The sequence below is a fragment of the Grammomys surdaster genome, unplaced genomic scaffold (assembly GCF_004785775.1).
Source record: "Grammomys surdaster isolate TR1022 unplaced genomic scaffold, NIH_TR_1.0 126198, whole genome shotgun sequence".
Classification (NCBI taxonomy): Eukaryota; Metazoa; Chordata; class Mammalia; order Rodentia; family Muridae; genus Grammomys; species Grammomys surdaster.
In genome coordinates this window covers 4,979,879-4,994,440 of record NW_021621003.1, presented here as the reverse complement: position 1 = coordinate 4,994,440, position 14,562 = coordinate 4,979,879, and the positions used below count along the sequence as shown (strand labels likewise).

General features: G+C 41.8%; 1 protein-coding gene across 6 annotated transcripts in view; it reads right to left on the bottom strand.

The window, feature by feature from the left end:
• Positions 1-14,562, bottom strand: part of Txndc16 (thioredoxin domain containing 16) — an 82,769-nt gene that overhangs the window by 46,846 nt on the left and 21,361 nt on the right. For all 6 annotated transcript variants that reach the window (XM_028758643.1, XM_028758645.1, XM_028758644.1 and 3 more), the window contains 2 exons: positions 11,065-11,186; positions 1,734-1,824 (listed from right to left, as the gene is read on the bottom strand). In XM_028758643.1, coding sequence (XP_028614476.1) covers positions 1,734-1,824; positions 11,065-11,186 — 213 coding nt within the window. The remainder of the gene's footprint in view (positions 1-1,733; positions 1,825-11,064; positions 11,187-14,562) is intronic.

The window sequence follows — 14,562 nt, the reverse complement described above, 5'->3', positions numbered from 1 at the left end:
TATATTAATCCTGCCAATCCATGAGCATGGGAGATCTTTCCATCTTCAGGGGAAAAGTTCCTGAAGAGAACTCCAATGGCATATGCTCTAAGATCGAGAATTGACAAATGGGACTTCATAAAATTGCAAAGTTTCTGTAAGGCAAAGGACACTGTCAATAGGACAAAACGACAACCAACAAATTGGGAAAAGATCTTTACCAATCCTTCATCTGATAGAGGGCTAATATCCAATATATACAAAGAACTCAAGAAATTAGACTCCAGACAACCAAATTACCCTATTAAAAAATGGGGTATAGAGCTTAACAAAGAATTTTCAACGGAAGAAACTCGAATGGCATCGGAAGAAGCATCTAAAGAAATGTTCAGCATCCTTAGTCGTCAGGGAAATGCAAATCAAAACAACCCTGAGATTCCATCTCACACCAGTCAGAATGGCTAAGATTAAAAACTCAGGTGATAGTAGATGCTGGCGAGGGTGTGGAGAAAGAGGAACACTCCTCCATTGTTGGTGGGACTGCAAGATGGTGCAACCACTTTGGAAATCAGTCTGGCGGTTCCTCAGAAAATTGGACATAGCATTACCCGAGGATCCAGCTATACCACTCCTAGGCATATACCCAGAAGATGCTCGAACATAAAATAAGGACATATGCTCAACTATGTTCATAGCAGCCTTATTTATAATAGCCAGGAGCTGGAAAGAACCCAGATGTCCTTCAACTGAGGAATGGATTCAAAAAATGTGGTATATTTACACAATGGAGTATTACTCAGCTATTAAAAACAATGAATTCGAGAGGTTCCTAGGTAAATGGATGGAACTAGAAATTATCATCCTGAGTGAGGTAAGCCAATCACAAAAGAACACACATGGTATTCACTCACTGATTATTGGATATTAGCCTAGAACCTTGAAATGCCCAAGATGCAACTCACAGGCCACATGAAGCCCATAAAGAAGGAAGACCAAGTGAGGGTGATTTGGTCCTTCTTAGAAGGAGCAACAAAATACTCAAGGGAGCAAATATGGAGACAAAGTGAGGGACAGAAACTGAAGGAGGGGCCGTCTGAAGACCACTCCACCTGAGTATCTATCCCATGTGCAATCACCAAAGGTAGATGCTGATGTGGAAGACAGGAAGTGCATGCTGATAAGAGCCTGATATGGATATCTCCTCAGAGGCCTTCAAGAGTCAGACATATTCAGAGGCAGATGCTCACAACTAGCCATTGAACTGATCATGGGGTTCTCAATAGAGGAGTGAGAGTGAAGACTGAAGGAGCTGAAAGGGTTTGTGGCACCATGAGGAGAGCAACAATACCAACCAACCACAGCTCCCAGGGTCTAAACCACCAGCCTGGGAGCACTTAGGGGGGGATCCAGGGCTTCAGCTGAATATGTAAAAGTGGAGGGCCCTGCTGGGCATAGGTGGAAGAAGAGAACCTTGACCTCATGAAGGCTGGATGCCCCAGGGGGTAGTAATTTTGAGGGTGGGGAGGTGGGAGTGGGGGGGGTAGATAGAGGTTACATCCACAGAGAAGAAGGAGGAGGGGCGAGGGGATTGGGGGTTCCGAGGGGGTGGTGGGGGATGGGGTAAGGGGACAACATAGGAAATGTAAATAAATCATCCAATAAAAAAAAAAAAAAGAAAGAAAATAATGATTAAGCAACATGAAACATACTCACCACAGAAAATCAAAACATTGACTTGAGTCCCTCATACATACCCGATATTTTCTAAAAGAGCGATTTCTGTGGTTAAGGCAAACTGGTAAGAGGTCCCATACACAAAGGCGGCTTCCATGACTGCTCTGTGCTCTGAAAGGGGAACAGGGAAATAGAGTTAGATGGGACTCCATGCAAACTTTTATTCTGAACATTATCCTAACCCTTTTATTACCTGTTACATTTAAGGAAAGATGGTTCCATAGTTAAGAAAGCTTGCAGTTCTTCCAGAGGACCTGAGTCCATACCCGAGGACCCACGTGGGACAGCTTGTAAATCTAGCTTTGAGGAAAGCAATGTCTTCTAGCCTCCACAGGCACCTGCTCACACATGGCATACGCTCACACAGATATATACACATAAATAAAAATAAATCTTTTTTAAAAATTAAAGTATTTTATTCAAGTTTATAACAGTACTGGGATAGTAGAAAATGAGTTATCCTTGAATATCCTTGTAGCATGCACGTGTGTAGTTGGTTTTTTTACTAGTGGGAAGCATGTATGAATTCTCAAGTTTCATGTTCTATATTCTATATTTATACATACATTTTTTAACCAATTTTTAAGAGATAATTTAGCAAGTCATCTTGAGAAAAAAAAAGAAAACTATTCCCCTACTTTCTATTCCATCTTTATTACTTTTAACTCATTCACTATTTCTTTTAGTGTTTTTCTGGAAGCCTATAAATGTCATTCTTATTCCCTTATTTCCTGACACTTGCTATCAACACACACATGCAGATATAGCAATGCAGAAGGCAGATAAAGCTACTGCTGTATTTGTTGATGCCCCACTGTGGAAGATAATAAACTACATCTCTTTTCTGAAATCCAGGCTCTAGAAATGTATGTTCTTCACACTCCCTGAGCCCTCCTGGTCCAGTTCTCATGTTTATTACAGCTCATTCCGTGTTTACACAGACTTTGGAGTATCAGATACAGATGAGCCATGGAGAGCAGAATGATGGATCACTTCTTGTCTTTACGGACACACTTGTTTTACCACAATTATAATTAGTACTTTAACTTTTTTTTAAGACTTCTTAAAACAAAAAAACAAAAAACCTTCCACAATCGCTCTTCCTTGTCTTGTTTTCAAATGTATTATCTACTTTATTACCTGGAGGTGCTTGTTAGAGCATGTTGGTCTATTCTATCATTGTCTAGTGATATCTGGTATATAGCAGCCATTCTGTGGACCTTTAGTCTCTGCCTTGTATCAGACCGTTTGGCCTGTTAACCCTGCCTTCTCGTTTACTTTTACTCCCTCTCTCGTTTCTCTAGCACCATATTATGAGAAGATAACATGGAATACACAGTTTGCATCACCCTATACTTCACAAAGTATCTTAATTCCTTTACAATCAACATAATATACAACCAGCTGATTAGAGACTAGACTCCAGCCATCTCTCTAAGAAGTTCAATGCTCTTCTCATTCTTGGTCCCTATGCTAGTTGCTGTTCCTGTTGCAGGGACGGAACACCTGACAGAAAGCAGCACAAGGAAGAAGAATCTGTTTTGTCTCCTGATTAAAGGGGTATAGTCATCATGGTGGGAAGGAGCAGCACAACAGGCGTATAAGCAGCTGGTCGCACTGCGTCTGCAAACATGAAGCAGAGGGATGAGTGTGGCTGTTCAGTTTGCTTTCTCCATTTCCCTGTGCATTCAGGACCCTGACCCATGGAATGGAGGCCCATGTTTAGAGTTGGTCTTCCTCCTCAGTTAAATCTCTCTGAAAAGATCCTCTTAGATGAGCCCGAAGGTATGTCTTCCAGAGAACTCTAAATCCAGTCACACCCATCACAGTCACATTAACCATCATAGTCCTTTAACTATACACACACCCAGAAGACTTCAGGACAGTCTCCACTCCTCATATCATGGCCATGGCTCTGTAATGACTTCAACCACTTAATCCCTCAGCACCTGAATTTCATTTCAGACTACTGCACACACCACCCATTATCCCTGCCACTGCAGCCAGGGTCAGCCTCCTCATCCACTTCTGTCACTCTCGCCAACACTACTGTCTTAATCCTTGAGGATTTTCCTATCCATACAAGTGAGCTATTCAAAATCCTCAGCCCTCAGCTCTTGGCTTTCTGTACCCCAACACTCACTGCACCCTCTTTACTACTCACTGCTTTGGGCACAGCCCACGCCTTGGGACTACACCTTTCTGCAGTTCCTCACTACACTCAGATCTTTGCTTCCCTCCCAGTCAAGTTTGTGTTACATGATCAATGTTTACAATTATTACAATTCCTAATGAGCTAGTGCCATAGCTCATATTAACTCCAATATGCTACCTATTCTGAACCTACACCAGTAAAAATACACTCTGCAGGAGAAAAAAAATCTCACTTTCAATTACTGATATTAAATATTATTTCTGCCTAGCAATTATTGTGTTTTAAATGTTAATGTTTCATTTATTTATTTTGAATTTTGAGACATAGTTTTGCAATGTATCCCAGTTCATCGTCAAATGGCAGCCCAGCTCTAGGAGTACAAGGGTGAACAACCATGTTACACAGAAACCATTCCTTATTTCTAGACCTCCTAAATAATTGTTTCATCTCTTTTTTTCCCTCTCAAATTGAGATTTCATTTCTACTTCAATATATAATTTCATTTCTACTTCACTGATTAAAACAGACCCCATTTTTAAGGTGGGATGTAGAAGAGATGGTTCAGTTGATAGAGTGCCCACTGTGCAAGCCTGAAGATCTAGATCTGATCCCTCAGAGCCCACGGAAAAAGCAAGCTGGATGTAGCATTGAACGCCTGTCATCTCAGCCCTGGGGAGGGAGGTGGGAAAGGGAGGATCCGCAGGGCGTGCTGACTAGCTAGCTCAATCAGTGCACTCCAGATTCAACCTGAGACTCTGCCTCAAACTACAAGGAAGAGCACAATCTAAAGAGATACCCATCAATCTCTGGCCTCCACAGACACGCACGCACAGTGAGGGCTGGATATACCATAACCTCTGCAAACCGCATCTGTCTATGAATTACCTAAATTGATGCCACCCTGTTCCACTCTTCCTACAACCACAGAGGAATGTTCTGCAAACCCACAACACAACCATACCTCTTCCTTTCACTAACTAGATCCATCCCCCTGTTGCCCACTCAGAGCCTTGCTGCAGCCATTCCCCTGAATGATGTACTTACTCCCTCTTCTCAACTAGCACTTTCTTATCAATACACAAACAAGTTTCTTTAAAGATTCTTCCATGTCTCACATATTCTTCCAGACAACACCCAGGTTTCACCTTTCCCTTACAGCAAAATTCCTCCCATGGATCTCTACATACATCTCCAACTGCTCTACAGTTCTCTCACAATTGTGAGATTGTCTTATTAATCCATAGAAACCACACCAGATAAGGTCATCAGGAACCACCATATTGCTAAGCATTACAGCTAACTAGCAGTTCTTTTTTTTTTTGGTCACAATTTTAGAATGTCTTTAATTTTTTTATTATATAATTTATTTATTTTTTTCAAATTGTAATTTATACTCATTCACACAGGGGTTATAAACACAAAAAGGCAGGACGTGGGGAAGGGGATGACACTGGAGCGTGGGTGTTCAGGGGAAATTCAGATATCTTTCAGAACAGGGTATCGGCTGGTTGAGGGTTAAGGGGACAGGTCATTATGGCTCTGCCTATGATTCACTTGTCCTTATCTAAGTTGGTATTATCTGCCAAGGCTAACTATTTACGAGGCCTATGACTACTCAGGCTGGTAAAGTGTCACAAAAACTGCCTGTTTACAGTAGCTTATAGCCATCTGTTTCAGTGTTTATCCACAGTGACCCAAGACTTGGTGTTAGTATACATGTATGGCAGGCCTATTGCTGATTTTAGGCCTATGACTGATTTTAGGCCTTCAATGAATAAGCAGGGCTGCCCCTGACATCTCCTCCCTTCTCTAAGTATAGACGGGCTGTGGCGAATCTAATCTTGCCAAGGCAGGGATAGAGGCCTGACCTCCAGTAATTGATGGGGACCTTATAATGGCTCCAGTCCCCCTGTTGTTGTCCAGTGAGGCATGAGGGCCATACCCATCCCGATGTCTTTTTCCTGGAGAGGGGATACTTTTGACATCAACCCCTATGCAGTCAGGCTTGTCCCTCAGGGAACCCAGAGAGATATTTTTAACTTTTATTGGTATTCCTTTGCAGTGCTTAGCCTTGCAGCCTAAGCAAGAATTCAGGTCACCTGTCAGAGGAGGTTCTGGGTGGCTCCTCTCTGCTTGGTCTAGGGGCGGAAGTCCCCTCTTTTAGGTTGGGTGGAGATGGCTAACTAGCAGTTCTAAATTCACTATATTTAACATAACTATTCCTGTGTTCCTTAAAATATCATCTTCAGCAATGTCCCATGCCCCACTACTCATCCCAGCAGTAAAGACTGCACCCAGGGACTCCTATATGCTAGGCAAACCTTCTTCCACTGCCTTCACTACCAGCCCCAAACCCCATCTTCATGCCATAAGCAGAAATGGTCCCTTTAGAGGAGGGTACTGGCTACAACTTGAAAGTCTGGACTTTTCTGGTTTCTGCTGCCCAAAAGAATTCAGAAACATGAAAATGTCTATGTATGTGGAATGGCTCATAGAAGAAAATCATTCTTGGTATGGTGGGTTCCTGCAATCTATGTAACTAAGACACAGCTTTTATTTGAACAGAAGGATGAGGCATGCATGCCCAGCAGACAGTAATATTTTACTTCCTTCATAGCTGACTCCTTTATTTCAGACATCAGAACATTAATATCTAGCACACCCACTGAGCTGGGAAGGCATGCATTGTTCTGAACCTAGACCTGAAAACTCCTTCCCCATAGGTGGGGTGTGTGGCTAATGCAAACATTCTGAGTGCCCTGAAGAGGATCTTAAGGAACAGTATGCTTTGATGTTTCCCAAATATGCCTGGTTAAAATCACCTGGTGCTTATTATGAAAGAAAGAAAGAGAGAAAGAGAGAGAGAGAGAGAGATTGAGATTGATTGATTTATGGGCTTCCCTCCACATTTGTTGCTTCTGCTTCCTTCCAGAAACCTGAAATGGAGACTGAGTTTGGGGGTCTTTCATTCTGTGAACAGAGGCCTCCTTTCATCTAAATAGGAGAATGGCCCATGCTATTTACACTCCGGACTCTTCTCCACCAGTGTAAACAGCCATCATTTTTGGACCAAGAACATGGCTGGCAGAAAGCCTGTATATTCCCTTCTGTAAGTAAGAGCATTCATTATCCACACATGGCTTCTGCGGTGATCACCTTAGTGTCAGATGGGACCCAATGTCTGCCTGTTTGCCAGAGCTCTTTCCAAAAAAAAATACTTTTTGCATGGTGGTATACAGCTTTAATCCCAGCCCTACCCTTTCGAAGCAAAGGCAAGCAGAGTCTTTGAGCTTGAGGCCACCCACAATCACATAGAAAGACGGTCTCAGTAAGAAAAAAGCTTACTTCCCTCACAAGAATTTGTGATGCTGGTTAAAGCAGTGTGTAAGAAGTAGCACAACAGGAAGTTTCAGAAGAGAAGTGGGATAAGGGAGGCTGTACTCTTCATTCCAGATCGGGCCCTTTCCTAACAGCTCATTTATGATCACTTGTTCAGAAACCACGGGCAGATAGATGGTGTCCCTACTAATTGTATTGCCTATTGTCAATAATGTTGCAAAGGACAAAGGAGAAGATAACTCTTCAAAATACAGATTCAGTCCCTTTAGATGCGGTTGCTGAATCAAATGATACAGGTGAATTCAGAAACATTAGGGTAGAGGCAGTTTATACAAGTCAGTCAATACATGGCCACAACCCTAGAAAGGACTCCTAGATCTGAAAAAGTAAGACTTTCACATTCTGGGTGATCCCTAAGTTAGCACTACCTCCTAAGTGATCAAGCAGTGTGTGGAAAAAGAGGTGCCTTCCCCACCTCCCTACCCTAGACCAGTGGGGTTCTCAACTTTTGGGTCAAGGCCCTTTGAGGGTCCAACAACCTTTTCACAGGGCTTACCTAAGACCATTGAAAAACACAGATATTGATATTACAATTCCTAACAGTAGCAAAAGTACAGTTATGAAGTAGCAATGAAAACAATGTTATGTTCAGGGATCACCACAAATGAGAGACTGTCTTCATAGGTTGCAGCCTTAGGAAAGTTGAGACCCACTGCCCTGGACCCAGCTGCACACATCTCATACTGGCATTGCTGAGGGATACTGGAGATTATATGAAGGGAAAGCTACAGACTAACCTCCTCTAAGGCAGAGTAGAAGGTGAGTCTTTGGCAAAACATCTTTACTATAGTGTTAGTGAAAGTGGTTTCTACTAAAGAACAATCAAAAGTACCAATGTGAGAAGATCATCTAACAAGATGTCAACTGTCATAATCAGATGAAAAGCAAACCAATAGTTCAGATGTTAGCCTTTGATGATGTGTTTTTCCAAACACCCTTAGAACAAACATCTCTGACATACGAGTTGCTAATATTATATTTATACTACCTGAAAAAATATGCCAGGGATAGTTTTGTTTAAAAACTTTACCCTAGTATTATTGAAAATATATAGCAAATCTTTGGATAAGTTGGTATTGAAAAAAAAAGAAAAAATACAAAGCAAATCTCGTTATATCTGAGTGACATGAAGCCTCCCTGAATTAAGAAAACCAGCACAAGATGTGGATGTCAGGAAGTGTCAGGAGCCTAATATAGCTGTCTCCTTAGAGGTCTGCCAGAGTCTTGACATATTCAGAGGCAGATGCTCACAGCTAACCAATGAACTGATCAAGGGGTTCCCAATGGAGAAGTTAGAGAGAAGACTGAAGGAGCTGAAAGGGTCTGCGGCCCCATGGGAGAGCAACAATACCAACCAACCAGAGCTCCCAAGGTCTAACTAAACCACCAGCCTGGGAGCACATAGCACCCATGGCTACAGCTGTATATGTAGGGGAGGATGGCCTTGTTGGGCATAGATGGGAGAGGAGGTCCTTGGTCCCGTGAAGACTGGATGCCCCAGTGTGGGGAAATTCGAGGGTGGGGAGGTGGGAGTGGAGGAGTGGGTGGGTGCGCATCCTCATAGAAGCAGGAGGAGGGGGTCTAGGACAGGGGGCTCCTGGGGTGGGGGCAATGGGATAAGGGGATAACATCTGAAATGTAAATAAAATATCCAATAAAATAAAATAAAAAATGAAGACCAGCACAACATGACACTTTCAGGTCATGGACAAGCATGGTCTCAGATGTGATGGTTAAGTCACTGGCACATTTCTGAGTCACCTGAAGGGAAGAAGTGGTGGAAGTTAGGTTCCCCTTTGTTTTGCATGACATCATATACCTCGAGATAAGAGTAAACGTTTGGAAGAAAATTAATTACCTTCGTTCAGAGAGAAAAGCATGCATCTTCACTGTGCTTTTATGCACTCCTGCTCACAGAGCACCCTTGTTACTCTTACTGGTTCTTCCTCACCTTTGAGTACAAACGCTTAAGTGCTCCTGGACATTGCAGCTTACTTCTCAAATCCATGTCCCTAGTCTGCATCTGCAACATGAAAGTGCTAGCTAGCTAGACCCAGCTACCCTGCTGTATTTCCCAGGTATGTTGGCAAAAGGCACTCCAGACCTCCCATTGCAAACTTTCAGGGCTCTAATCTGAAAGGTTTTATGTCTTAGCAGTTTCACCTTTCCAGTCTCCTAGACTGCCTCAAGCCACCTGTCTCTATTATATGAAGAAAGTAGTTATCATACCCCATGTCCAAAACACAAGCCTACACTCCCACTTGCTCCCATCTCCACTGCCGCCACCCTATCTAGGTCATCCACTGCCTACATACTATAGTCATTTCCCATTTCCCCATATTCTTCCCCCTTACGCCTTCTCATCTATTTCAAACACTGTGGTCACATTGAGGCAATTAAACATAAATCAAGGAATTAATCCTTGTCTTGCTATAACTCATGTTTTTTACTAATGACAACTAAAAACTGGGGAAAACAAAACTTGAGACCCTGAAAAGTAAACTGAACGGGCAAACTATTAGTATTATGTTTTAAATTTTAAATATCTGTATTTTGGGACTAAACACTAGCATGGAAGCCAGAGGACAATTTCTGAGAGTTGGTTCTCTTCTTCTATTGGAGGTATGGGGGGAAGGTTTCTAAGATTGGAACTTGGGCCACTACATTTAGCAGTAGGCACCTTTACCCAATGAGCCATCTTGCTAGTCCTGAAGTACTCTTTTATGAGGGTATTACATTTTGTTTTTAAGTTTTATTTCATGAGGTATTAATGTTTTGCCTGCATGTATGTATATCTGTGGGAGGGTGCTGGAGCCTTTGGAATTGGAGTTATAGACAATTGTGAGCTGCCATGTGGGTGCTGGGAATTGAATCTGGGTCCTCTGGAGGAGCAGCCAATGCTCTTAACTGCTGAGCCATCTCTCCAGCCCTGGGTATTACCTTTTGTAACATGCTGAAGAAGCTCTGTATTTAAAAAACTAAAATTTCAACACATAGTTTAATTCATGAAAACACAGAATTGGGTAGGGAGACGGCACAGTAAAACACTTGGAGCCAAGTATGAGAACATGAGTTTGGATTCCTCAGAACATACTTAGAATCCAAGTAGAACAATAATTCTCGTGCTCAGAAGGCAGGGATCCTCTGGAGCAAGCTGGCTAGACTAGCCAAATTGGCAAGCTACAGATTCATCAAGAGATCTTGTCTGAAGAAATAAAATGGAGAATGACTGAAAAGAACACTGATACTAACCTCTGAGCTCTACATGTACACCAGCACACACAAACACCCACACTCACACTCATATGGGCTGTGTTCACTCTGCTGGAGTACACCTACTAACAAGCAGAAAGAGGTAGAGATAGTATAATTGGGGAGCAGTCTCAGGTTATAGTCCTCTGGGAGGAGGAGGCAGTAGACTAGCTTATACATATACTGTTCAGTGTGGAAACACTGATTCTTGGGCCTGAGGAAGGCTTTGTCATTTTCCTGTGAGCATCACCAGGAGGAAGGCTTCAGCACTCCCACAAGTCTAAGACACCATGGCCTTGGACATGGCCCTGTCTTTACTCAGAAGCCATCTGTTCTTTACACATTCACCCAAGGCTTCCTCAGTCACTCTCTCAGTAACTGGTAAGCCGGCAGGGCTAAGCTGGAGCACTGGATTCTAGAGCACCACTCCACTGTGCTGCTCATGTAAAGGAGGTAAAGCAGTAAAAGAACTTTATACCTCCTGAAGCACTTCAGTGCAGTCACGCAAGTACACACACAGCAAAGACCAAGCAAGCTTGTGATACCTGGTGTTCCGATGGCTTCTACATATGAGAATAGCATATTTGATTTTCCTTTCAGAGAGTTTTCTATGCTGTGAAGGTCTTCCAGGGTGGTAACATATTTTACTTCATTAAAAAGCAGAGCACTAAAATAAACATAGACAAAATAGTAAAAAGTTTATTATAAACCTTTTTTTAAGTGTAACTCCTTTGAAGAAACTTGAGTAATGAGAGCACAACCGTTCTAACACACTGAAATAAAACTGGTCTCTAGGCTATTGTCCTTCCTTGAAAACTCAACCAGCACACTCATAAGAAATTCATTACAATTGCCTCTGCACAGTTAAAGCACATTCACTCACATCCTACTCTAGTCCCTTACAGATCTCTGAGGCTTGGACTTAGGTGAGCCGTCCGCACATCACTGCTGTGGGCTTCTTTCCTAAGCCTTTCATGACCTAAACATTATCTATCTTGCTAACTTCACTGTGTCCCCCTGTGCTCAGTTTGACATAATGCAAGCACAACCCAGAGCCTCTGTTGGGGCGCTTCACACTGAGAAATGGAAATTCAAATGGTTGGAGAGAGCCAGGCATGACACACTCATCTGTAATCCCAGTGGTGGCAAGAGTAGCATGAGTTCAAGGTCAGCCTGGGCCACACAGAAAGAAAGAGAAAGAAAACAATACTGGAAAGTTTACTCATAAATACATCTACTGAATTAAGGCACCAGGGATAGAACACAAAGCAGATGCTGTCCTGTCTTCAACAGTGATCTTTTTAACTTTACCATAATTAACTGAACATATTTATTTCTTCAGTCTTATGAAGACAAGGTCTTACTCTGTCGTTTAGCTTGGTCCACACTTACTTTACTATGAAGCCCAAGTGGGCCCTGAGTTTGCAGCAACCCCTCTACCTCTCTCTGCCTCCCAAATATGAATTCACACATGAGCCAACATGTCCAACTTACTAACAAATACTATTTTGTCAATCAAATGATCCTCTTATTTTGGTGTCTATTTCTAAGTAAGTTGTTTCCATGAATAAGAGTTTTTCATTTAATTTCTATGTACATAATATATTTTTATTAAACTAATTAGAGATTTAGAGATGTTTTTCCAGGCTTACATATTTAAGTAAAGATTCATTCAAATACTCACAATTAGTTATTTAAATACAGCTTTCTCCCACAGAAAACCACTTTCCCTTAAACAGCTATCCTACAACATTTTGGGATTGTGACTCTTTTATAAGCTTAACAATTACTGATGCCCAATTTGTTACATATGTTATCCTATCAATAGTTGCCAAAATAGAAAAGGGAAACTTAAAAATCCTTATTTTTAGAGAATAAGAACACCAGTGCATATTAGCATAACTTTTTATCAAAAAAATTTTTTGCAGAAAAACAGTGGCACTGATTTACATTTTTGCCAATCTCTTTAACATGAAATCAAATCTGCTTCTACATCCAATGTGTTGTGGTACTGGGTGTCATATGGCCTCTGGGAACTTGATCATGAGAAACTGCTGCTGAGAAGGTCAAGTAATGCCTTATGTCACAAGAATATTTTGACTTGGTAGTCACTCTGAAAGTGCTATTCCAAATTATATTAGCTTAAATATTTAACTATTTATTAAAAATTTATGAACTATAAGAACTTGATCTATAGTCCCGGGGTAGCCTCTTGTTTTATTTTGATGAGTGTTTTCTAAGCAGTACTCACTAGGCTAGGTATTTTGCATGCTTCACATACATCCTCAACAATATTACTGAAACACTGTCGCTCTACACAGGAAGTGACAGATCATTTTGCCAGTTGCTGCTACAGCTGAGATTCAAATTCAGGACTCCTAACAGTAATGGATGGACTTTCTGATGTTGTAATCCACTATTTGGGGGACTGGGGAAAAAAGGGTCTTCCTAGTTAGTCCAGGCTGGCCTCAAACCTGCAGAGAGCCTCTTGCCTCCGACTCAAATATGTACAAGCATTTACCACTACACCCAGCCATCACTGACCACTCTTACAAATGAGAAGCCAGTTGGGGAAAGGATACTAGCTAATGATGGGGAAGAAACAACCCAGATCTACACCATTAGGCTAACATCCCATTTCAAAGTCACTGAGTGCTATCCAGTGCACTTCCAAGAATATCATGTAAATCCTTAGCTAAGAATTTTGTCATGGTGAACACAACCCATGACAAAAGAAAAGTTTCTACCAAAATGTTGATAATATCACAAACTTGCTTTTCCAGGCTCCTAGCTACAAAGCTTGGCCATTTAACCTGGAATCATTTGCTTGACAGTCTGGATCAGGAGCAAGTGATACAAACAACCATGGACACTAGAATTACTTTGAGGTGGTGGAAGTACTGCTTCAAAGGCAGTCATGAAACAGTGTTACTGAGCACCTCAATGCAGGTAGTGCAAACTTGCATCCAGTGTGCGGCAGCAATGCAAGAGTCCTCCCCACATTAGCTGTGCCATGATTCTAACTATAACTCTGGGCTGTTCAGTCCAGTTCTCCAGTCCCTCTAACAAAACTGACATTTCCTCTATCCACTCCAAATCCCTCTGTTTCAGTCAGATCAGGTTTGAACTAAGAACCCCCTGAAATGCACTCACTCTGTCTTGTTTAATTTTCATGGCAAACCTCTGAGATGGGAACGATCATTAACCCTGGTTTAAAGACAAGGCTGTGGGGTTTAGAGAGGTTACACTGCCTAATGTCCCAAAGCTCAGTAAGCAGTCATTATCCATGAGGTAATAATAACCAAAAGTAATGACATTCATAATCTAATGATCTCTGTGATTTTTCCCAGTGGTTTCCTGGCTTTATTATATTCCTTAATAGGCTGGTTTCCAGATTATGCACATGTCTAGGGAGCTCAAGGATGCATCCCATATGCCTGTCTGTACTCCTTCACTTTGGTTCCAAAGAGAAAAACTGCGCTGTGGGAACGGGTTAAGGAGAAAGTCTCTCTTGGAATCTTTTCCCTCTAGTGATTGGGTGAGACAGGATGAGATGCTCAGACTGAGGATGCTTTCTGTCCTGGAAAGGACTTACCTTCCTTTGGTGATGCTCTTCCCCAGACTCTATCAGCATCAACCACACAGATAAGACAGACAGACGATAAGGAACTGAGCATCTGTCAGTAAAACAAAGGGACCAAGAGCCTGCTCCTCCCTTTTGTTACAGAGCCAATCACTCATTCCTTTTTCAAAAATTATAGTTGTCAAAATTCAAATTCTTAAAAAAAAAAAATCAGTAAAACAGTATGCGCTAATTTATCACCCAAAATCTTCCACAGGAGGGATAGGGAGTAAGAAATGATGATTATTCTTAAGTGTGAGTTATTTTATTTGTTTGTGCTTTGTTTTGCTTTTTGAGATATGACTTAATAGGTAGCCTGAAACACCTTGGTCTTTCCTATGTAATCCAGGCTGGCTTAAACTAACTCTTTCTTCTTCAGTTTCCCATATGTAGGATGTAAAGACAGCACAGCACAACACAC